At 43.5% G+C, this 22,162-nt stretch overlaps 1 protein-coding gene across 1 annotated transcript in view; it reads left to right on the forward strand.

Moving 5' to 3' along the window:
- Positions 1-6,684: 6,684 nt before the first annotated feature.
- Positions 6,685-22,162, forward strand: part of BRMS1L (BRMS1 like transcriptional repressor) — a 70,133-nt gene continuing 54,655 nt past the window's right edge. Inside the window, exon 1 of the mRNA XM_029598970.1 lies at positions 6,685-6,976. Coding sequence (XP_029454830.1) covers positions 6,841-6,976 — 136 coding nt within the window. The 5' untranslated portion in view covers positions 6,685-6,840. The remainder of the gene's footprint in view (positions 6,977-22,162) is intronic.

Below are 22,162 nucleotides of genomic sequence, written 5' to 3' on the forward strand. Positions count from 1 at the left end.
TCCAAAGTGGCAGGCACCGGCTGAGCTGGATGGGGTCTGCAGGTTTCGGTATCTCCGCTGGCCTAGGTGGAGCTTCTTCCTCCAAGGACCCAGCCACGGCCACCATATTGGCAGGGGGAGGTTGCGGTGTCCCGATGGGCACCAATGCCAGCTTGGGAACAGATGCTAGCTGGGTCGGTACGCGCCGATGAGCACCTGGAACTTCTCCTACAGAGGCTCCAAGATGGATAGTGCTGGCTCCAGTGCTGTTGGTGCCCTGGGACCAATGTCCCGCATCGCCCGCTTGACTCCAGCTGTATTCACCGCTCGAGCTCTTCCTCAAACATTGCCAATTCCAAAACTGACTGGGAGGAAGGAGGGGTAGTCAGATCCTCTTCAAAACCGAGAGTAGGTTCGGTTATTGGCATTAGGACCGGTGGAGGTCATCACAGATCCCCAGTACTGATGGAGGACTGGTAATCCTCATCGCGGGGGTTATCACAGCATGAGCTGGCACATCCCCTTACCCGGCACCATGCATCAATGGAGACCAATGCCGATGCTTCTTCGGCTTTCGTCAGTGCTCAGCTTTGTCTTTCCCCGATGCCAAGGCCGATGAGAAACCTGACGTCCTCGGCCTGGAAGAGCCAGACAATGGCTGGTCTCCAATGCCCCTATCAGCCGGTGGCAGTGACGGAACAGACAGGTTATCAAATTTGCGGATGATACAAAATTATTCAAAGTAGTTAAAACACAAGTGGATTGTGATACATTACAGGAGGACCTTGCAAGACTGGAAGATTGGGCATCCAAATGGCAAATGAAATTTAATGTGGACAAGTGCAAGGTGTTGCATATAGGGAAAAATAACCCTTGCTGTAGTTACTCGATGTTAGATTCCATATTAAGAGCTACCACCCAGGAAAAAGATCTAGGAATCATAGTGGATAATACTTTGAAATAGTCTGCTCAGTGTGCTGCAGCCGTCAAAAAAGCAAACAGAATGTTAGGAATTATTAGGAAGGGAATGGTTAATAAAACGGAAAATGTCATAATGCCTCTGTATCGCTCCATGGTGAGACCGCACCTAGAATACTGTGTACAATTCTGGTCACCACATCTCAAAAAAGATATGTTTGCGATGGAGAAGATACAGAGAAGGGCAATCAAAATGATAAAGGGGATGGAACAGCTCCCCTATAAGAAAGGCTGAAGAGGTTAGGGCTGTTCAGCTTGGAGAAGAGACGGCTGAGGGGGGATTTGATAGAGGTCTTTAAGATCATGAGACATCTTGAACAAGTAGATGTGAATAGGTTATTTACACTTTTGGATAATAGAAGGACTAGGGGACATTCCATGAAGTTAGCAAGTAGCACATTTAAGACTAATCGGAGAAAATTCTTTTTCACTCAATGCATAATTAAGCTCTGGAATTTGTTGCCAGAGGATGTGGTTAGTGCAGTTAGTGTAGCTGAATTCAAAAAAGGTTTGGATAAGTTCTTGGACAAGAAGTCCATTAACTGCTATTAATCAATTATACTTAGGGAATAGCCACTGCTATTAATTGTATCAGTAGCATGGGATCTTCTTGTGTTTGGATACTTGCCAGGTTCTTGTGGCCTGGTTTGGCCTTTGTTGGAAACAGGATGCTGGGCTTGATGGACCCTTGATCTGACCCAGCATGGCAATTTCTTATGTTCTTGTGTTCTAACCGCTGTAGGTACTACCGTACCTCGGAGATACATCAAATTCCCACAGTTCAACTCTTCAGTCTGTGCTTCGGATCCTTGGTGCTGCATGATTTTGCCAGATCGCACATACACCTCCTTTCTTCTCAGAGTTGTTAAATAGTGTGGACAAAGGGGTGGGAAAGGGACATTTGAACATTTGACTATTTGATCACTTGAGCAGCTGCTCTTACAAATTTGACAATTTGCAAGTTTGAAAGTTTTGACAGTAAGGTATTGGTAAAGCTCAGTTGGTATAAGTTTTTATTGTGTTTCTTGTTATGCTCTCAGTTGTACTGTTCTATATTAGAAAACCAATAAAAATAATTACAAACAAAAACAGTGTGGACAAGTTTTCAAATAGCCCCTCTAAAACCTAAAAGATGTTCATGCCCAGGATCTCTTCCTTGACTTTTGAGTCAATCTGAATGTCATCTCTTACAAACATGATGCTTTTGGATTTCAGTCTCTGCTCAAAGCATTCTTTAAAGGTCTGTGCTTTGAACTGAGAGGATTGCCGGTTCAAGGTCTGCCATTCTGATGCAATTTGTCCCTTTAAGTTTATAAAAAAAAAAATCAATTAAGTATCTAGGCGTTCATACCTGCATGAACCTAAATTATTTTTATAGCTTAAAGTACAAACCACTGCACTATATGTAGGACTGGATAGATGGGGGACCTTATCAGTGAGATGGCACCAATTAAAATGGCAAATTGCCTTAGACTTATTTACCATGATCCCTATAAAAATCCCAGTTAATTTATTTTGCAAAATAATCAAAATGCTCAAAAACTATAATGGTGGAATGTTGGGGGAGGGGGGAGAGAGAAGAAAGCACAAGGGTAAAGTGGGAAACCTCACTACTCCTCATGGAGAATGGAGATGTGGCAGGGAATCACAGCATTAATTTAAGAACACACCTAACACTTGTGAATATGCGCTACTTGCAAGAATCCAACTCATTTCTGCACTGGAGAAGCTGTGAAAAGAGAGAAGACTTCTTCCATATGTGGTGGAATTGTCCAGTGATTAAGTCATACTGGAAAAAGGAGAAGGCCCAGATAAATAGAATCATAGGACTATCTCCAGATTCGGATTAAAACAAAACGTCTCTACAGGTGCATGATTGTACACGAATGCCTATATGCCATTAGTTGTCTATAGTGATTTCTTCGCCCTACCTCTATGACACCACAATAAGTATAAATAAATCATTATTATGGAGTTAGATCTAGTTTTGTTTTGGAATTGTAATGCAGGATTTTTGATTACTTTGTTTCTTTTTTATTATTAGCATTTGTCCAAATTTGGATTCATAACCATTCCTGTTAGGATATGACAGTAGAAACCTAGCAGGCCTGCCTAGACCTCCAATCCAGCCAACAGACTTCCAATCCCACCCCATCCCCACCTCCCTCTTCCCACAGATTTCAGGACTCTGGCTCCGCTGTCATTTGAAGGCAGGAAGTGCAGAGACAGAGTCATCCCACAGTCTCACGCTCAAGAACCTTTTGCATGGAACCCCAGAGGAGGCAGGGGGACTCTCAGTTGTACTGTTTTATACTAGAAAACCAATAAAAATAATTACAAACAAAAACAGTGTGGACAAGTTTTCAAATAGTCCCTCTATAACCTAAAAGATGTTCATGCCCAGGATCTCTTTTGCATGGAACCCCAGAGGCCTAAGGCCGACTCTTTCCCTGCACTTCCTGCCTTCTCTTAACAGCAGATTTGAAACCACTGGAGCCCTGCACAAAGGATAAGCAATAGGAGGGAAAGGATAAGGGGTCCAAGCTGGAAGGAGGGTGATGAAAATCAAATTGAAGGTCTGTGAGAGGGGGTAGGGGAATTGAAAGTCCATCGGAATGTTTGGAGGATTAGGAGGTCTGAAGAGTTGAAGGTAAGGGGAAACTGGAGGTCTGTCGAAGGTGGGGAGGGAGGAGACTGCACAGAATTAGCAGTGTCTAGGAGAAGCAGAGGCCCAAATCTGTGCTTGAAAATTGGTCCTAGGGAAGCATTCTAAACTGAAATGTCAACTACTACAAAAAGCTAGGACCGCAATAGTGAAAAAAAAATAAAATGAAAGCCAAAAGTTGGAAAATCTATAGATTAGAAAGCAGAACTGCTTCAATAAGAAAACAATGTGAACAATGCATACACATTTTGGTCTCCTTCATACTCAGGTCTCACTATAAACTAACTTCCATCCCCTCCCCACCCCCCCAAAAAAAAACCTAGAGGGTGCCAAATTTCCAAACAAACCACGTATAAGCTTCCGTGAAGGGACATGAAACAAATGAAGGTTCCCGACCTCCCCTTTTCCCTGCTTCTCTCCCCTTTCAAAGAGATCTCTTCACCATCCTCCTGTACTATCCCTCCCCCATCTATTGACACAAAGGTACTCTAATTTTCTTTTTCATCTTTAAGTGTCTTATCTGTCCTACTTGAATAGACTGCAAGCTTCAAGGAGTAGGGACTGTCCAATGTGTCTGTACTGCACTTTATATAGAGAAAATGACGACACAGCACTGTGATGCAAAAAGTCCCAGGTTCAATCCCCAAGTTGGAACTTCTGCTTTCTAAATTGACTGGGGGATTCTACAGAGGCAAGTTTCACAGTTTGTGGGAGGGGAAAGAGGCTTGGTCATCATGCAGCGGTGACACCTAGTGACCGGATTCAGAGTCCTTGATGGCAGGTTCTCAAGGTGAACTTGTATATGGCCCCTTTTAAGGACCAGCACAGCATTGAACAGATTAGGTATATTGGGGGTTGAGTGAGGAATAATATAAAATGCTCTAGTGGCTGAAAATAAGAATCATGGTGCCACAATCCCAACCCTGATACCAATAGAGCTAGAGAAAACTGCAGGATCAATAATAAATTATTCTCTATGCATTATTACAGCATGCATAGAGGAGCCTTAATAAACATACTATATAAACAAATCCAAATTTCAAAGAATAGAATGTGTTTGAGGAAATGGAGCCCATAGTTTTTAATAAGCATTTGATTTGAGCATTAGTATGTATTCTGTAATCTTGCATTTTGATCTGTTTATGCCTTTTAACCAAGTTAGAATAATTTATTTTGATCCTGCAGTTTTCTCTAGCTCTATTGGTACCAGGGTTGGGATTGTGGCACCATGATTCTTATTTTCAGCCACTAGAGCATTTTATATTATTTCTCCCTTAACCCCCAATATATCTAATCTGTATATACAATATACCTAATCTGGTATATACAATAAAAATTGTATATACCAGATCCATATGAGCCACATTCACAATCAACAAAGATGCATGAATCAATTGGACTTGAGTACACAATATACTCTGTGACATTTTTGCATATATAGCAGCTTCAATGGAATATAAAAGCTGTATACATGAACAGGGTGCAACATTTCATAAGTAAATGCCAAGTAGAAAGACTGTTTCAACTGAATATAGTACCGATAATATTTACTTTAAAAAAAATTTCCCCAGTAACTTCCCTAAACCCTAAGGAGGGATGAGAGGCATACAAACAAGAGTCACAAATTAAATCAATTTTTTATATTTTCTATGATGTAAGCAATCACGCCTGGATTTGTCAATAGGCACACTGGCCTGTGCCTAGAGTTGCAAAAATATGGGGGCAGCAGGCTGGCTGAACATTTACTGCCTTGCAGCTGCGCTGAATCTCACTTACTAGAAAATAGCTGTTTCCTTATCCAGCCCTTCACCTCCTCCCCTTTCTCAATCTCAGAACTTCCATCCCTTGCCCTCTTTTTCTCCCCATCCTTAATTCCTAATCTCACCCCTGCCCCCTTCATCTCCCCATCCTTGGTTCTCTCATCTTCTCCTTTCCCTATCCCTGAGATCTCTTCCCTGTACCGATAGTTGAGATCCATTTTCTTCACCCAATAAAAGGAAAATAAATTATACAGACATAAGCAAGGTTTATAATATAATGTAAAAGATGGAAATGCTCATCAATGTACTTCAGAATGTTCACATTTTGCACAGAATCTATTCCTGAGCTGCAACACGAAACTCTGCTTCTATGCTTTAGACCTATTCCCTGATGTCTGACCCTTCTCCGGGATGGGAGGGGGGGAAGAGGGGCGCAGGCGGTGAACAACTCCATAGGTGCCTAGGGCGTGATAAAATCCTAAATCCGTCACAGAAAGTAATGACATCACACACAGTGCATGAATCATGTCTTAGATTATTTGCTTGCTGTCTTGTGGACAAAGAATATGAGAAATCCATTATTAGCTATTCAGAATGATGCGACTTATGAGACGGAGAAAATGCAGCTTGTGAAATATTACACATCACGTACATAGCGCACTTCTTGTTACAACCTAAATGCTATACGCATGTAAGGAATCTATAGAATTCTTTATATATGGAACTATAGCATGCCCTATAAACTGTCCAAGTACAAAATCCATTTTCTACTAATTTCTGGTATTTTGATTAAGAATACTGGCGTGGACAACCACTAAACATGTGATGCTAACCACCTCCGCTAAGTTTGCAAGGTAGCATAGATACCCCAACAATATGGTTACTTCAACAATCGTCAGAACCTTTTCATCCTTTCGAAAACTGTTATATTAATTTATGCTTCTCAATTTTAAAGTCATAAATAAAACTACTCCCTTTCCTAAAAAAAAAAACCCGAATTCAGGAGCTATCCAATCCCTCCTCTGTTGGGTAATCGACTATTATGGCCTATGTTCTCAAGACCTGTTTATAAATTATTATAGACAGGTTGCATCCCAATACCTTTTGGGAATCGCAGTCCATGTCGGTATTTTCCCACTGCACAAAAAGGAAAAAGGAAAAAAAAAGTGACTATATTTCCCGAGAAGCATTGCGAAATAGACTGGTGAATACGCAGCTGAACAGTGTAGACTCGCGGGAAAGATCGCTAACCTATCAGGAACAAGAAGCAGAGAAAGTATAACCAATCACAGACAGCGAAAAGATGTTGGGCTGGCAGGTTAGGTTGCGGGGCAGCGGCCGCGCCGTTTCATTGAAGCGGCGGGGTTGAGCACCCCTGGTGTGGTGGGTGGGGGTGCTGCTGCTGTTCAGTACCGTCTGTTTACTGTGGGGGGTTTTCCGTCTTCCTTTTTTGTTGAAATGCCGGTGCATTCTCGGGATAAAAAGGAGAGTAATCACGATGACATGGAGGTGGATTACCCGGAGAATGAGGGGAGTAGCTCGGAGGACGAGGACACGGAAAGCTCGTCCGTGTCCGAGGATGGAGACAGCTCAGGTAAACAGCGGCTCCCACTACTGTCCCCGCCCCCTTCTTTTCTCCTGCCGCCTGAGGCTGGGTACATAAGGCTCTGTCTTCTGCTGGAGATCTGCCGAGGACGTGTACAGAGCCCCGTTCTCGTGAACTCTACAAGGGGGGAGGGGTGGCGTTTGCTTTAAACCCCACTCTCCTAAACCTGAAAAGGGGAGGGGCGGAGCATGCACTGAGCGCCACGCCCCTTGAGCCCTGCAAGGGGGCGGGGCATGCAATAAGACCCACGCCCCTTGATCCTTGCAAGGGGAAGGGTGGGACACGCGATGAGCCCAAAAAGTTGTGCATGTACTTTTTTTTTTTTTTTTAGTGAGTCCCTCTCAATCGTAGGTGTGTGGGAGGAAGAACGTGTATTTGGTTCCGCGCCCCAACTGAAACTTTCAGAGTTATGTAGAATATCCCCTTCTTCAAGTGAAGTTAATAAAAGTCATAGCAAGGGTCTTTCGCCTCTCGAGACATGGAGCATTTATATGGTTCTCCAGTCAATTTACATAAGTTTGCACCCCATACCTTAGTACCTATGTGGTTGTGTGTACAGAAATCCTTTTCTTCCCTCTAACTTAATAGCTATAGTTGCTGTTCCATAAGCCTCAGGATGGTGGAAAGTGTATTAGCTGATGAAATGTGGAAGAAGGAAAAATGTGCAAATTAGCTATTTTTATTTCTTCTCAATGGTGATTTACCAGTTGAGCTACTCCAATATATCGTAGGTACCTTCATTTTCAGTTTTATTATTTTTCCCAGGAATTTCTCAGTGTTTATTATACCACAAAAGTGGGAGAAATTAATGGGTAAAAAAAAACTTATTTTCCATTAATTTTCTCCCAGTTTTATTTGCTATAATAAACACTTCAGAAATTCACAGAAAAAAAATAGAAATGGAAAATGAAGGTCCCCAACTATATGCTAGTCCAGAAATGGAGTTACAGTAAATTCTAAAACAGTGGTTCTCAACCTTTTTTCCCATCGTGACACACCTGATGAACAACGCTCACATGTGTGGAAGTTAAAAAAAAAAAAAAGGCCCAGTGTTACTTTTATTGTTAAGAGTAACACAAGGGAAAGATAAGTATTCTCTCTAAACAGAAATTACATAAATAGTAACCCTCCCACAGCAGAACAGCACCAATTTCCAGCACTTTGTAACTACCTTTCCTAAGAAAAGGCAACATTGAAAATATTACACCAGGCCTTAAAAGACCAATACTCTTCCTGTTAAGAAATCGGAACAAGCCAGGCTGCTATAGAGCCCTTCATAGAAACTACACGCCAGCAGAATACCTCGCCTAACAAAGAATAAAGTGACCATAAAGCATAACAGAAACATACAGACAAAAACTGAACTGGAAACCACAACAAGCCAGAGACTCTGTATGCAGAAACATAGAAATGACGGCAGAAAAGGACCAAATGGTCCATCCAGTCTGCCCAGCAAGCTTATGGTAGTATCTACTGCGCCATACAAGTCACCCCCATACTTAACAGTTTCCCAGACCTTCAAAGTCAGGGCCCTTGTTGGTTGCTGTTTGTGTCCAGTTCACTGTCACCTCTTGCCGTTGAAGCAGAGAGCAATGTTGGACTTGCGTCAAAAGTTTCAGACTTATTGGTTAAGGGTAGTAGCAGCCACATCAGCAAGTTACCCCCATGCTTATTTGTTTTCCCAGACCGTAAAAGGGAGTTTCAAAGGGCAGGTGCTGCTCCCATGACGGATCTGTTTTGGATGGCTATTCATTTTATTTCTTTTGATGATGGAATTTAATTAGAATATCCGAGTGAGGATATTAGTGGTCTGAAGGTACTCCTGGGGGAATTCTGCGCTACTGCGGAATGCAGAATTTGCGCAGAATTCCCCCTTCCCGCAGATTTCCTCCCTTGTCGCCCTTCCCGCAAATTTTCACCGTCGCCTCGCCGATTTCCTCCCTCCAAAACCGGAAGCGCATGGACAGCAGCCATCGCGAGAGTGGGGGCATCTCAGCACGGCAGAAAATAGCATAGGAGACCCTGGCATGCTGTGAACGGAGCGCACACAGGACGCGCTCCATTCGCGGTGAAGATGAAGGCCCGGTGCGCCGTTCGCAGCAAAACGGGAAGGTCCCCGTGTGCTGCGAATGACGTGCCGGGCCTTCATCTTCGCCGCGAAAAGAGCATGTCCCGCGGCATGCCAGTGAGAGAGAATATGTGTGTGTGAGAGAGCATGGTGAGATGGGAGGGGGGAAGGTGAGAGAGAGCATGGTTGGTGAGGGAGGTGGGGAAGGTGAGAGAGCATGGTTGGTGAGAGGGGGGGTGGGGAAGGTGAGAGAGAGCATGGTTGGTGAGAGGGGGGTGGGGAAGGTGAGAGAGAGCATGGTTGGTGAGAGGGGGTGGGGAAGGTGAGAGAGAGCATGGTTGGTGAGAGGGGGTGGGGAAGGTGAGAGAGAGCATGGTTGGTGAGAGGAGGGTGGGGAAGGTGAGAGAGAGCATGGTTGGTGAGAGGAGGGTGGGGAAGGTGAGAGAGAGCATGGTTGGTGAGAGGGGGGTGGGGAAGGTGAGAGAGAGCATGGTTGGTGAGAGGGGGGGTGGGGAAGGTGAGAGAGAGCATGGTTGGTGAGGGGGGGGGTGAGGAAGGTGAGAGAGAGCATGGTTGGTGAGAGGGGGGGTGGGGAAGGTGAGAGAGAGCATGGTTGGTGAGAGGGGGGTGGGGAAGGTGAGAGAGAGAGCATGGTTGGTGAGAGGGGGGGTGGGGAAGGTGAGAGAGAGAGCATGGTTGGTGAGAGGGGGTGTAGGGAAGGTGAGAGAGAGCATGGTTGGTGAGAGGGGGTGTAGGGAAGGTGAGAGAGAGCATGGTTGGTGAGAGGGGGTGGGGAAGGTGAGAGAGAGCATGGTTGGTGAGAGGGGGGTGGGGAAGGTGAGAGAGAGCATGGTTGGTGAGAGGAGGGTGGGGAAGGTGAGAGAGAGCATGGTTGGTGAGAGGAGGGTGGGGAAGGTGAGAGAGAGCATGGTTGGTGAGAGGAGGGTGGGGAAGGTGAGAGAGAGCATGGTTGGTGAGAGGGGGGGTGGGGAAGGTGAGAGAGAGCATGGTTGGGGAGAGGGGGGGTGGGGAAGGTGAGAGAGAGCATGGTTGGTGAGAGGGGGGGTGGGGAAGGTGAGAGAGAGCATGGTTGGTGAGGGGGGGTGGGGAAGGTGAAAGAGAGCATGGTTGGTGAGAGGGGGGGTGGGGAAGGTGAGAGAGAGCATGGTTGGTGAGAGGGGGGTGGGGAAGGTGAGAGAGAGAGCATGGTTGGTGAGAGGGGGGTGGGGAAGGTGAGAGAGAGCATGGTTGGTGAGAGGGGGTGGGGAAGGTGAGAGAGAGCATGGTTGGTGAGAGAGAGCATGGTTGGTGAGAGGGGGGGTGGGGAATGTGAGAGAGAGCATGGTTGTTGAGAGGAGGGGTGGGGGATGCTTGAGTATAGGTTTCAGAGAGAGGGAGCCTATATGAGGGGAAGAGGATGCCGGTGAGAGAGAATGTGTGTGTGAGAGAGGAGAGGGGTGTGGGGGAGGGTGAGAGACAGCTTGGTTGGTAAGAGGGGGAGTGGGGGGGATGCTTGTAGGTTTCAGAGAGGGAGCCTATGGGAGGGGAGGGTGACAGAGCAGGAGGGTGAGAGAGAGCATGGGAGGTAAAAGAGGGGGGTTGGGGGGATGCTTGAGTGTGGGTTTCAGACAGAGGGAGCCTATATGAGGAGATTGTGAAGGAGTGTGTATGTGTGTGAGAGATTGGGAACTTGTGTGTATGAAAAAGGGATCATGTGTATGTGAGGTTGCTAGCCTGTGTGAAGGGATTGTGTATGTGAGGGAGCCTATATGAGGATGTGTATATGTGTATTAGAGAGAGGGAGCATGTGTGTGAGAGAGGGAGGGACAGAGGGAGCCTGTGTGAGGGGCAATACTGAGAACAGGGTCAAAGTCTGGGACTGGCAATAGAGTGGAAGGGGTTGAGCCTAGAGGTGGAGGGGAGAGATACTGGCAGGTGGAGGAGTTGGGGGCCTGAGAGGGCAAACTGGCCAGGGGAGTAGGGAGAGCAAGTGGAAGGGACACTCTTACAGTGAATTTCTAGGGAAATTCTGCTCAAAATATTTAAAATTCTGCAACTTTAACAGCTTTTTTCTGTAATAATTTAAAATGTAGCTACTTAAAGACTGTCATTTAAATTGTGTTGTTTTGACCAATATAAAGTTTGCAGAATTTTCAGTTTTTGTGCGCAGAATTTTAAATTTTTTTTGCGCAGCATTCCCCCAGGTTTATCTGAAGGATATGTATATGGATAGCCTTTTGCTCAAGTAAATAGTCCCGTCTCCTCTTATAGCTTTAAACGTTAATGTCAAAGTTTTTTGAATTTCATTCTGTATGGTACTGGTAACCAGTGTGGTTTGTGTAAGACAGATGTGATGAAGTTGCATGCTTAAAAAAAATAAGAAATGCCATGCAGGGATAGACCATTGTCCATCAAGCCTAGTATCTTGCAACCCGAACTGGCCACTGTCTGAGACAAATACCCAGCAGGTTCCATGAAGCAGACCTATTTCCTGTTACTTGCTCCCTGGGGTAGCTATAGCTTTCTGTAGTCTTATCTGGTTAATAATGTTTCATGGACTTCCAGGGACTTGTCCAAGCCTAAACCTGCTGTGCTTGTCACCTTGACCATGTCTTTGGCAACAGATTCCAAAGTTTGAGTAGAAAAATCTTTTCTAAAATTTGTTTTAAATTTGCTAGATGTTAGTTTCAAGGAGAAATTCCCTTGTTTAAATATTATTTGAAAGAGTAAATGTATTTATTGGCCTTTTTCACCACATTCATGACTTTATTAACTTTTATATGTCCCTTTTCAGCTGTCTCTTTTCCAGTTTGAAACCTAACCTGCGAAGCCTGTTATCATAGGAAAGCCATTCCATTTATTTTATTGTTTTCATTTCCCTTCTCTGCATCTTTTCTGGTTCTGCTTGTCTTTTTTGAGATGGGGCGACCAGAACTGCACACAGTACTCCAACGTGTGGTCCAGTCATAGATCAAAAGAGAGGCAATATGATATTTTCTATTTTATTCTCCATTCCTTTTTGCATCATTCCTAACATTATATTGGTCAGCTTTCCAAATGGAGAAAGGTAATGGGATAGGAGGCGATATCTTTTTGTGGATTGCAAACTTGTTAAAAGACAGGAAACAGAGAGTAGGATTAAATGGTCAATTTTCACAGTGGAAAAAGGTAAACAGTGGAGTGCCTCAGGGATCTGTACTTGTACCGGTGCTTTTAATATATTTATAAATGATCTAGAAAGAGGTATGACAAGTGAGGTGATCAAATTTGCGGATGACACAAAATTATGCAGAGTAGTTAAATCTCAAGCGGATTGTGATAAATTGCAGGAGGACGTTATGAGACTGGAAGACTGGCCTTCCAAATGGCAAAAGGAATTTAACGTGGGCAAGTGTAAAGTGATGCATATAGGGAAAAATAACCCTTGTTGTAGTTACACAATGTTAGCTTCTGTCTTAGGAGTTACCACCCAGGAAAGAGATTTAGGCATCATAGCGGATAATACATTGAAATCGGCTCAGTGACGGTCAAAAAAGCAAACAGTGTTTAGGAATTATTAGGAAGGGAATGGCAAATAAAATGGTTGAAATCATAATGCCTGTGTATCGCTTCATGGTGAGATAGGACCTTGAATCCTGTGTGCAATTCTGTTCACTGCATCTCAAAAAAGATATAGCTGCACTGGAGAAAGTGCAGAGAAGAGTGACTGAATGGCACCCCTATGAGGAAAAACTAAAGAAATTAGGGCTGTTCAGTTTGGAGAAGATGACTGAGCGGGGGATATGATAAAGGTCTACAAAATCATGAAAAGACTTGAAAAGGTTAATATAAATTGGTTATTTACTCTCACAGAAAAAGGACTAGGGGGCATTCCGTGAAGTTAGCAAGTAGCTCATTTAAAACAAAGTGAAGAAAATTCATTCACTCGGGGCCGGATTTTAAAAAGGTTACGTGTGTAACCGGTTTTACATGTGCCCGGCCTATTTTAAAAAGGCCTGGCGACACGCATAAAGCCCCTGGATGCATGTAAGTCCCGGGGTTTGCAAAAAGGGGCGAGGAGGGGGCGGGGCTAGGGGGCGGGGCTAGATGATCCAGGCACAGCTGCCATTTGCTGATGTGCTTGTGATTGCTTGCCAGCAGTCGGCCGGTGCGCGCAACTCACTTCAGCCCCAGGGCTGAAGTAAGTTTAGAAACAAAGAAAAAAAAAGGTAGGGGAGTAAGGGAAAGTGGGGTGGGGGGTAGGGAAGTTCCCTCCGAGGCTGCTCCGATATCGGGCATATATGTGTGCGTGCCGGGTAGTGCGCGCACATGTACGCCCGCGCGCTCCTTTTTAAAATCTACCCCTCAGTGACTAGTTTGGCTCTGGAATTCATTGCCAGAGGATGAGATTGCGGTAGTTAGTGTAACTGGGTTTAAAAAAGGTTTGGATAAGTTCCTAGAGGAAAAATCCATAAACTGCTTTAAATTAATAAGAATAGTATCTTGAGATCTATTTAATGTTTGGGTACTTGCTAGGTACTTGTGACTTGGATTGGCCACTGTTGGAAACAGGATGCTGGGCTTGGTCTGACCCAGTATGGCATGTTCTCATGTTCTTCTATCATTAGTAGAGTACAACAGGGATCTGTACTGGGATCTGTGCTGTTTAATATATCTGGAAAAGGGAACGATGAGTGAGTTGATCAAATTTGCAGATGATGCAAAATTATTCAAAGGTGTTAAAACTGCAGTGGATTGTAAGGAACTACAGAAGGACCTAGTGAGACAAGGAGACTGGTCCTCTGAATGGCAGACGAAATTTTCAGGATATCCACAATAAATATGCATGAGACACATTTGCATACAATGGAGCAGTTTATTTTGGTGGATAGAAGCCCGGAAAATAAAACAATATTAAGCAGATTTCCCACTCACCTTCTCAGCAGCATCTCTATCTTTAGGCCCCCATCCTCTGCCTAGCATGTTTCTTTCACCACATCCCCAACTAGAATCTCCCTCTTCCCCCCCCCTCCATTACAATAGCATTTCTTCTTATTATTGTGGCTCAGGCTTCTCCTCTCTATTTCGGCGGCATGCTTGCTGAGGGTCCCATGCTCTGCAGCACTGCACTTCTTTTTTTTTTTTTGTGGGGTGCTTCTGGTGGGCATGGCCCACTTCCAATGCCAAATTGGCAATACTAAGCAGCAGCTGCTTTGTCCGATTGGTGGGAGGGGGAGGGGCAGTGTTCACTAGTGGGAGACAGGACTTGAAATACTGCAGGTGTTTTGGCCCACACAGACTTCCAGCAGTTTCTGGAGGCCTCGAGGCACTGCGTCTACAGCTCTGGAGCTGCTCTTTAATCAGCCTGTAATTAGGGTGAAAATCAGTTTAAACCAGTCGTCTTTTTTGGGTGAGAAACCGAAGGACCCTAATTATGGATATCATGAAAACCAGACCTGGTTGTGGCACTCGAGGACCAGAGTTGCCTACTCCTGCTCCAGCCTGTAGGGATCTGTGGTGTTTTATCCCATACTCTATTGAATTCCCTCACCGCCCTCATCTTCACCTTGTTTGGGAGGACATTCCATACATCCACCATCCTCTCTGTAATGAAATATTTCCTGATATTGGTTCTGAGTCGCCCTCCCTGGAGTTTCATATCATGACCCATAGTTCTGCAGTTTCCTTTCCAGTAGAAAAAGTTTAATGACAGTTTTATTTAGTGGTCCTTATATACTGTTGTTGCAAGTGAAATTCACTAGATCCCTGCAGTTCAAAGCATTAACATTATCAATAATAATCACCATTATTAGTTACCGGGCAAAGGGGAGTATTCGGAAGGGAGAAGGAGGGTGATAATGGGTAGGGTAATCGGGTGATAGATGAGGAAGATGGTAGCATTATTTATTTGTGGCTTCAAACTAAAGTTTTCAAGGGGAATGTTCTGGAAAGGTTATTTAAGTAGTAAGGGAATGAGGTGTCATACGGTTTATTTTGTTATGAAAAGGAGTAAACAATCAGATTGCCTTGTGTCAAATGCATTTTGGAACAGCCATTATTCAGGTCTTGTTTGAATTTCTTTTTGTCAGTCGTGGTTCTTAGTTCTTCCGGAATAGAGTTCCAAAGTTCAGGATCTGCTATAGATGGTGTCTTTTCTCTTGTTTGTGATAAGTGGGAGGTTTGTAATATTGGGATAGAGAGGAGACCTTTTATTTTATGATCTCATATTGAAATCTCCAGCAAGCAGCACTTCTTTCTTACACACCTTTTGGATGCCTTCAATCAGATCTCTGTCCAGTTCTTCCGTTTGAGGAGGAGGCCTGAAGACCACTCCATTGTAAATGGAAGCATCATTCTTTTTTTATGATAGCGTTTCTTCCATGCCCCTTGCATTTCAGTTGTTTGATATTGTTATTGACAAAGAGCTATTCCTCCCCCTTTTCTGTCCCCTCTGTCCTTCCTTAACAGGTTATATCCCGGTATGGCTGTATTCTAGGCATGAGACTCACTGAACCATGTCCAAGTCCACCTCTACCATTACTGCCTGCAGATCTGGGACTTTATTGATTTATTTTTTAGTTATCTGATTTTTATATTCTGCTTTTCGGCACTTCAAAGCAGATTACATTCAGGTATTCTAGTTACTTTTGCCTAGACCATGAGAATTTGTGGTCATAGCTTTCCATTTTTTTCCCTTCAGCTTGCTGCCCTTCATAGTCATCTTTTCTGCTCTTTTGCTTAGGTGTGGAATATCAGGCTGATTGATTGATTTTATTTTCTCCTCCCACTTTCTGTATTACTTGGGGGGTGACGCCAATTTTATTGGCTCCTCCTGCCACCCAGTTCTCTAGTTTTAAATGTCTGATAAACTATGACCTAACTTTCTCATCTAAGATTTTCTTTCCTGCTACAGACAAATATAAGGCCATCCTTAACATATAGCCTTTTACTGCTCCATGTACAGCCTCATCCTCCAGTGTATCCAAAACCACTTTCTTTACACCATATTTTGAGCTATGTATTGAAATGATCTATATGGCATAGCCTTTCTTTTCCCTTTCCATGAACTGGTAATACGTCAGAAAAGGCATTAGTCTTTGCCATGTGTTTAATCTTCTTCTTCCCTAGATTTTGGAAATCTTTCCATACTGCTATTTTCAGCAATGCTATTAGTCCTCAAATGGATGATGAAATATAATTACATTGACAACCCGGTTTGCAGTTCTGCTAGCTAAGGATTCTGGAAGACATTTAACTGTTGTATCCCCATCAAATGTCTTCCCAGGTTAGTTCCTTTGACAGAGTCTCCAAGTAGAAGAAGCTTTCCTTTATATTTGATAATGTTAAAGGGTTTCTGGGTGTGTTGGGTGACTTTTCTTTCAGACATCATTTCATTTTCTATGACTGGAGCTTTTTCATTTTCCAGTGTAGAAAAGGCGTTATGTAAGGGTATCAGGGAGAGCGGGTGTCTCTTCATCATAGGCCTTTTTCTATCAGAGGCCACTGTAATCCAGTTATTCCTTGATGTCCAGCTCCTCTCCTCTGTGGGAGTGGGGGATGGATATCCTGCAGGCTGCACAGTTGGGGAAGTTGGATGTCCCTGGGTCACAAGTCTTGTTCTTCCAGAGCCCACTGTAAACCATTTATTCCTGGGATTTTCAATCCTCTGTGAGAGTTAGGAGAGAGATTCTGGATGCTTCAAGGTAGGGGAAGTTCTTTGAAACTTAGACAATTCCTCTTTTAGATGAGTCAGTTCATTTTTTATTGCAGACAGCTGAATGCAAATTGGACAACCCTTAAGTCTCCAAATGGTAGATCTTGGAACATAATTACCACAGTTGCTCCACTGATACGTGACTAATATACAGGTTGTTAGATAGGCTAAGTGAAAAATATAAGACCTATATACCAAAGTTCTTGGAAGAACTATTTAAGAAGAAGACACCTTAGGGGTAGATAGGGGAGGGGCAGGGAAGGAATAAACAGATACAAGCCCCCTTTTTCTCCTTTTAATAAACCCAGGAATTTAAATAAAAGCTTGCAAAGATTTTTAAGTTCTATATAGCTAGAAAGAAAAATAGTTCATGCCAAGCAAACACAAATTATGCAGAAACTCTCAGAAAGAAAAAAAAAAAGCAAGCTATAGGATAACAAGGTTAAAATACAATTAAACACCAAAGACTTAACCCGAGCAGCAAGTTCAGATAGGTGTGTGGGTCTCAGCAGAGCCACATATGCTTTGCTCATTTTCTAGATTTGATATTTGTAAGGGTATATTAAACAAAATTCCTTTCTCATATCAAGGATTTCTTATTTCATAAGTAAAAATCAATGTCAAGTTTAAGAGGGCTTCCTATGTTTGGAATGTCTTAACACTTCATGATTTATGCCATTGAAGAAATGTATCACCAAGGGTGGAAAAATATATTTTAAAAGCTTTGGGGCTAGCCAGAAATTTCTAGAAACCAGGGAAAGGTAATTTTTATTTTGCTTTTTTGCTCTTTTCTTTTAACAGTTTGTTTTTGTTTTTTTGCTTCTTTTACTTTACTTTTTCTTAGCTAAACCTTTCCCTCTTCTCTAAGCACTCTTACCCCTCCCATTTCTCCTTCTCCAGGAAAACTTTCTCATTACTTCCTCCACTTCTAGGCATTCTCCCCATAACGCTGTTTCTCTCCCAGCTTCTTCCCTTCCCCTCCGGTATTGTTCTATGCGGTCCAGCAATAGCGTCTTGTCAGCAGAATCCACTGCCATTTCCTCTCCCTGGTCTTAGCCCCACCACCAGCAGCAGCTGTGACTTTCAGTCCCTGGCTCTAGTCTCAGCAGCTGCTGTGATTTCCTCTGTCCCACCTCACCTGAAGCAAACACCGCAACTACTTCTTTCCATCTTGGCCCAGCCGACATATATTTTTCTCACTAGACTACAGGCTAGGTGACCACGTGCCTGGTATTTTTCTGGCTTTGCATGTTACAAATCGCAATAGAATTCAAACACAAATGTTGTAAATAAGGTTCCCTTTAAAATCAATTTCCTCTGTTTGCTAGCTACAATTTGAGAATTAGGCAACAATTTAGAGCTAATATCTTCTCTGAGCTTTCCATGGACAAGCAGAATAGAAATGCAAAATAAATAAATGCATTCAGTTACTTTGGAAGGTAATAAAAAAAAAGGTTTTAGTAACTGGGTGGAGAGGCAAGACAGGGGAGAGAGGATAAAATATTCAAATTCTTGAAAGGTATAATGCACAATGAAAAGCATATTCTAGAACCAGGGGAAATAGGCTCCAAAGAGGTAAATTTGGGAGCAACATCAGGAAATATGTTTTCATGGAAAGGATGGGTGGATGCCTGGAATTCCCTCCATGAAGATGTGGTGGAGGCTAAAATAGTAATGGACCAAGAAGGCATGGGATAATCGTAGAGGATCTTTAATTGCAAGAAAATGAAGAGATAGCAGGAGAATTACATGGCAGTTGGGCCTGTCTGGCAGGCTGCAAGTATAGTAATAACAAAAACTAGAAGTCTGAGTGGGGGAACAGGTGTTCATTTCATTGAGTCTGGGATGATAGAATTAATCAGCTTATGGTTCACGCTGGCAGACTGCTTTTATGATGATGACTAGAAGTTCTAGTGGAAATGCAGGCACTCTTACAATCAAGTGTCTGATAGACCACACGTTTCTCGTGCTGATCGGTGTAATGAGTTGATGACAATGGTGAGCCTTCTGGAAAGGCCAGATGTTCATCGTAATAGCTGTTGATGGTTGTTTTGGATTATTGAGGGACCTTGTAGTTGGAAATGGGAGGGGAGGAGTTGCTAGGTGTAAACTTAAAAGGGAAAGTTGCATGCTCAGGTAACCTGGATGTTGGAAAAGAATGGATGAAGCTGCCTTGGATAAGGAGGGATCTCCTTCAGGCAATCACACTTTGTGGCTTGCAGCTGGCATATGTCCTTGGCAATGTGAACAGAAATATGTGAACCGATGGCAATGTGAACCGACATGATGTGTCCTACGAATGCCGGTATATAAAAAGCTTTAAATAAAATAAAAATAACTGAGCAGCATAGAAGGACTAGTTGGTCTTTTTCTGCCATGATCTATTGTGTTGTTATGATGGGCGGACTTGTTCCTTAAACCTTTTTTTAACTTAAGAAATGAGGCATGTACCACATAACAGAAGCAAGAAACAAACAAACAAACAAAAAAAAGACAAAACACTAAAAACACATATTCTTATGGCTAAAAATAAGAATCACAACCTTCAGGAAGCAACCTATGGAGCCATTATTGTCTCCCATAGATGGAGAAAAGAAATAGAAAATTAATGTTAAAGCCAAAAAAAAAAATTCATAACTAAAAAGCTGTTCATAAAGAATGAACTCAAAAGCTTCATCGTATTACACCTAAAATGCTTAGGTCAGAGAAACAGGATACAGATGACAAATCTTCCCCTAAGTGGGTTTTCTTATCCTTTTCAGGTGACACAAGACTTCAAATGCTCATAGTCATAAAAAAGAAAATCCAACATGTAAGGTGTCCCAAAAGTGTCTATTAATTACCTAAGTGTCTCCTCTAACAAAAAAACATAAGAAATGCCATGCTGGGTCACACCAAGGTTCATTGAGCCCGGCATCCTGTCTTCAGCAGATCCCAATATTAGATCTGTTTCTTGTTACTCCCAGAGATAGCATTGACTTTCCTGATCTACCTCATTAATGATGTTTTATGGACTTTTTGTATGGGAACTTGCCCAAAACTCTTAAACCCCACCATAAATGGCTGGAGCACACCTTCAGTACCTTATTCTACTGCTGCCATGGCTGCAAAAAACTCAACTGGTAGAAGCAAGCCTCATACACATAAAAAGCAAAATGAAACAAAATGTTGCAGTGCATTTTTAAATAACAGAACTCCACCCAATTGCATCATTCACTCCATATGTAGTCACTGCATTCAATGTAAACATCCAGTATTATTCACATAGATTCAAAGAGGCTAAATCACTCCCTTTAGATCAGAGCTTCTCAATCACTGTGCTGCAGAAAGATCCATACTGTGTTGCCATATTCTCCCCCCCCCTTCTTTCTCCATGGTAGTGTTGCTACTTTGCTTGCAGTGGCGTGTGGTAGGGCCTTCAGGGGATTCAGTGAATCCCCAACCCATAGGTGTCACTATGGGTGGCAAGTGCCACCCCAACTTTAAACATCAGATCGGGCGGGGGTAAACCAAACCCCTGCCCAATCCGATCAATAGTGACATAGCTCCTATCCTAGCCCCCCTTCCCCCGTAGGCAGGAGTTGCGTTTAACCAAATGTCATCTCCTGCTGTGGGGCCAGTTTCACAGCTCTTATCACAAGACCAGCCCAGCGGCAGTAGGAGACGACATTTGGTTAAACATGACTCCACTGCCCTCCACCCCACAAACCGACAGGGCCGTGAGCGGATCCCATCGTGCTCTCGACTGAAGAAGAAGAAAAAAGGCCTGGTGGCGGCGCAAGCAGAGCCCACCTGCTCAAGGCCTAAGAAAAAAGTCCGGAGAGGCGATGAGCAGAGTCCATCCCGCTCGTGGCCAAAGAAGAAAAAAGCCCAGCAGACCAGGAGAGTCGCATGTGTGTGTACCTGTGAGAGACCAAGAGAGATTGAGAGCCTGCTTATGTGTGTGCCTGTGAGAGAGCCTATGTGGCGGGGCACATGGCAATAGTGATCATAATATCAAATTTGAATTAATGACTGGAAGGGGGACAGTAAGCAAATCCACGGCTCTCGTGCTAAACTTTCAAAAGGGGAACTTTTGATAAAATGAGAAAAATAGTTAGAAAAAACTGAAAGGAGCAGCTTCAAAGGTAAAAAAAATGTGCAAGAGGCGTGGTCATTGTTAAAAAAAAAACCAAAACCATCCTAGAAGCACAGTCCAGATGTATTCCACACATTAAGAAAGGTGGAAAGAAGGCAAAATGATCTCCGGCATGGTTAAAAGGGGAGGTGAAAGAAGCTATTTTAATAAAAAGATCTTCATTTAAAAATTGGAAGAAGGATCCAACAGAAGAAAATAGGATAATGCATAAGTATTGGCAAGTTAACCTGTCTTATCAATGTCTTACATTTAAGAGAGAATTTGAAAAGAAGTTGGCCATAGAGGCAAAAACTCACAGTAAAAACTTTAAAAAATATATCCGAAGCAGAAAGCCTGAGAGGGAGTCAGTTGGACCACTAGATGATAGAGGGGTTAAAGGGGCAATTAGAGAAGATAAGGCCATTGTGGAAAGATTAAATGATTTCTTTGCTTCATATTTACTGAAGAGGATGTTGGGGAGATACCCGTATCGGAGAAAGTTTTCATGGGTAATGATTCAGATGGACTGAACCAAATCACGGTAAACCTAGAAGATGTGGTAGACCTGATTGACAAACTGAAGAGTAGTAAATCACCTGGACCGGATGGTATACACACCAGAGTTCTGAAGGAACTAAAAAATGAAATTTCAGACCTATTAGTAAAAATTTGGAATCTTATCATTAAAATCGTCCATTGTACCTGAAAACTGGAGGGTGGCTAATGTAACAATCGGGAAAGTCCCTAACTTCCCTGGACCTATCCGAGGCCTACCTACATATTCCAGTCTGTCAAGAACACCAACGCTTCCTACGCTTTGCAATATTGGGTCGCCATTATCAATTCCAAGCACTGCCCTTTGGTCTAGCCACTACCCCCAGAACATTTTCCAAGATTATGGTGGTCGTGGTGGCAGCATTGAGAAGAGAAGGAATCCTGGTACATCCGTAAATGGACAACTGGTTGATCCGGGCCAGGTCCGTAGAAGAGAGCGTCTGGATGACCAACAGGGTGACCTCCTTGCTTCAGGAACTCAGTTGGGTGTTAAACCTGGACAAAGGCAGTCTCAAGCCTTCCGGTTCGATACCAGGCATGGCAAGGTCTTCCTCCCGCCCACATGGATATGGAAGTTGATGTCCTAGGTGAGTTGGTTCATGACCACAATAAGCCCCACCGGTATGGAGCTATCTCCAAGTTCTTGGCTTGAGGGTGGTAATCTTGGAAGTAGTGCTGTGAGTGAGAGCACACACACACGCCCCCTTCAATGCTCGCTCCTGTCATGTTGGTACCCACAGT

The sequence above is a fragment of the Rhinatrema bivittatum genome, chromosome 4 (assembly GCF_901001135.1).
Source record: "Rhinatrema bivittatum chromosome 4, aRhiBiv1.1, whole genome shotgun sequence".
Lineage (NCBI taxonomy): Eukaryota > Metazoa > Chordata > Amphibia > Gymnophiona > Rhinatrematidae > Rhinatrema > Rhinatrema bivittatum.